At 48.3% G+C, this 2,698-nt stretch overlaps 1 protein-coding gene across 1 annotated transcript in view; it reads right to left on the reverse strand.

Moving 5' to 3' along the window:
• Positions 1-2,668, reverse strand: part of Rars (arginyl-tRNA synthetase) — a 16,204-nt gene extending 13,536 nt beyond the window's left edge. Inside the window, exons 1-3 of the mRNA XM_013028626.1 lie at positions 2,603-2,668; positions 2,227-2,373; positions 1,821-1,833 (exon numbers count right to left, since the gene is read on the reverse strand). Of these exons, the coding sequence (XP_012884080.1) occupies positions 1,821-1,833; positions 2,227-2,373; positions 2,603-2,668 (226 nt within the window). The remainder of the gene's footprint in view (positions 1-1,820; positions 1,834-2,226; positions 2,374-2,602) is intronic.
• Between the last annotated feature and the right edge of the window lie 30 nt (positions 2,669-2,698).

Here is a 2,698-nt window from a genome sequence, read left to right on the forward strand (position 1 = left end):
TTCCAGCTTTTTTTCTTTATGTGGTGCTGAGGAATCGAACCCAGGGCCTCAGGCATGCAAGGCAAGCGCTCTACCACTGAGCCACCTTCCCAGCCCTCTTCATTTATTTTTATCAGAACAAATACCAAGAGGAAGGTGTACAAAAGCTGACAGAATCCTCTTCAAGTCTGTAAGACAGACTTACTTCAGTAATAACCAACACTGAGTGAGCCCAGTCTGGAAGACACTGAGACTTAAGTAATAGCCAACACTGACTAAGTGAGCCCCTTCCAGCAAACCAGATGAAAAGCCAGCTAGCTACATGGCCTAGACAGGACTCAAAGTTCACGGTTAGCCTGGGCCACACGACCAGACCCCCGTCTCAATACACAACAGAATTCAGGACACATCAGAGCAGAGTGAATGTTGTAACCAGAAAAGTGGGAGGCTCTTTGATGACGAGTCTGCGGGAGAAAAGTCATGAGTTCAGGCAGGTCAAGCACAGCAGATGCCCTGCTAGATAACAGATCTGGGAAGGGAGTAAGCAGGACGCAGGCAGGAGAGCGGGCTGGCTCAGGAAGAGCAGCCACACCAGGAGACAATTATGGGAATGAGGGCATACATTAGGATGAGTCCTAGCAAACCTGAAAGGCAAGCAAAAAACCTGACGCAAGCTCATTTTTTTATTTCATAAAACTTCGTATGAGCCTAGCTACTCAGGAGGAACAAAGACAGCCCAGAAGGAAAGTCTGCTGAGACTCTTATCTCTAATAAGCACCCCAAAATCCAAAAGCAGAACTGTGACTCAAGTGGTAGAGGGCTAGCCTTGAGCAAAAAAAGCCTCAGAAAAGGCACAAAAAACACAAATACAAAAGATAAAACCTACGTTATGAGGCCCTTAATGAACAGAACACAAGATTCATGGGGGAAAAAGTTGTAAAATTCAGATGGAATAACCCACAAATGATGCTATACAACAAAAAAGAAAAATAACTTTTAGGCCAGAGAAAGTTAAGCATTTCCCTTTTTCAGATAGGGGCAGTAGCCTGTAATCCTAGCTACTCTGCAAGGAGATTCAAAACCAGCCCCAGCAGACATGCCCGTGAAACTCGCCTCCAATTAGCCAGTACAGAACTGGAAGAGGTATGGCTCAATTAGTGGGACACCATCTCAAAATATCTAAGAGAGCTCAAGGCTTGTAGTTCAAGCACCGGTACTGGTAGATGCTCCATCCCCACCAAAAAAGAGCAAGGTAGAAGTAATGATTTAAAAATGAGCAAAAAACTTTCACAAAAACTGTAATCAGACCAGGAATATTTTTGAAATAACAGTTCTTGGCTGGGTGGTGGCAGCTCACGCCTGTAATCCTAGCTACTCAGTAGGAGGTTGAGATCTGAGGACTGTGGTTCCAAGCCAGCCCAGACAGGAAAATCCGTGAGACTCTAATCTCTAATAAACTACTCAGAAAAGGCCAGGAGTGGCACTGTGGCTCTAGTGGTAGAGGACTAGCCTTGAGCAAAAGAAGCTGAGGGACAGAGGCTAGGCCTTCAGACACAAAACAACAACAAAAACAAAAACAGTTCAACTTGCCCATCTAGGCCAGAAACCCAGACCAGGAGACTCAAAATAACAACAAAAACAAAAACCGTTCTATTCACTCATCTAGGCCTGGAGGTCTGCTGTTACGCATAACTCCCTCAGACAGTAACCCTACCTTTGGCCGTAGGGCTGTCCCCTGGCCATTTGTACCTCACTGTTCCGGCCTCCAACAGGTTGGGGGTAACGTTATCTCCACGCCCAGAGCTCAAGCCTTTGGGCTGGTCCCATTTAATCCAGCCTACTGTGGATCAGTTTCTGACGGTGAATCACGAAGGCCAGTAGACCCAAACCTGGGTCTGGTGGACTTGAGGCTCTAAGCCCTTTAGCTTCAATTTTTACCACTTTCAGGGCAAGAAAGAAAGAAGGAGAAAGAGAAAAGAAAACCTGTGCTGCCAGGCATGGTGGTGCACACCTTGAAGTCCCAGAGGCAGGAAAATGGAAGAATCCAATTTCAGCCTGGACTACAGTGGACTGTCTCAACACAAGCACTATGTCAGACTAAGAGTTACCAGGCTGCCATTGGCAGTGCCCGCTGGGTCACATGCTCAGCCCTGTCTTGTCTAAGGCTGGGGGACAGACACCATTTCTACCCGCTTTTCCAACATCCCACTGGGCACAGATTACTCACAAAGATTTATACGAAGATACTGGAGCACTCACCTTTTGGAGTATATTCAGCCGATACTTTAGTTTTAGGTTTTCTTCTTGCAATTTCTCCAAATTTACAGTTGTTTCTAAATAGTCGCCGTTTTTCAACCGGTCGATCTCGGAAGTCAGAGACTTAATCTCTTTTTCCTGTAAAACGCAGTGGGCCCACTGTGAGCCTGGCGACCTAAGGCAGGTGGCCCGAGGAACTCTTCCCTTCTTCCATCTCCCCACAAGAGACACACAGAGGTGAGGCTGGCTTTTCCCCCCAGACTCCGGCTCCCCTCCCAGCTCATCATCAGGACTGTTTTTAAGGCCTGTCCTGAGGCTCCAGGCTGGCACCCTGCCCCTCGAGCCAGGCCTTCATTTCTGGCTTTACACCCTCCTGCGGGGGCTGGCCTGGCCCTGGGACCCTCAGGCTGGTGCGTGGCCGGGGCTTGGCCATCTGGTGAACTGTGAGGCAGCCCGGGGGGGG

The sequence above is a fragment of the Dipodomys ordii genome, unplaced genomic scaffold, assembly GCF_000151885.1.
Source record: "Dipodomys ordii isolate 6190 unplaced genomic scaffold, Dord_2.0 Scaffold112, whole genome shotgun sequence".
Classification (NCBI taxonomy): domain Eukaryota; kingdom Metazoa; phylum Chordata; class Mammalia; order Rodentia; family Heteromyidae; genus Dipodomys; species Dipodomys ordii.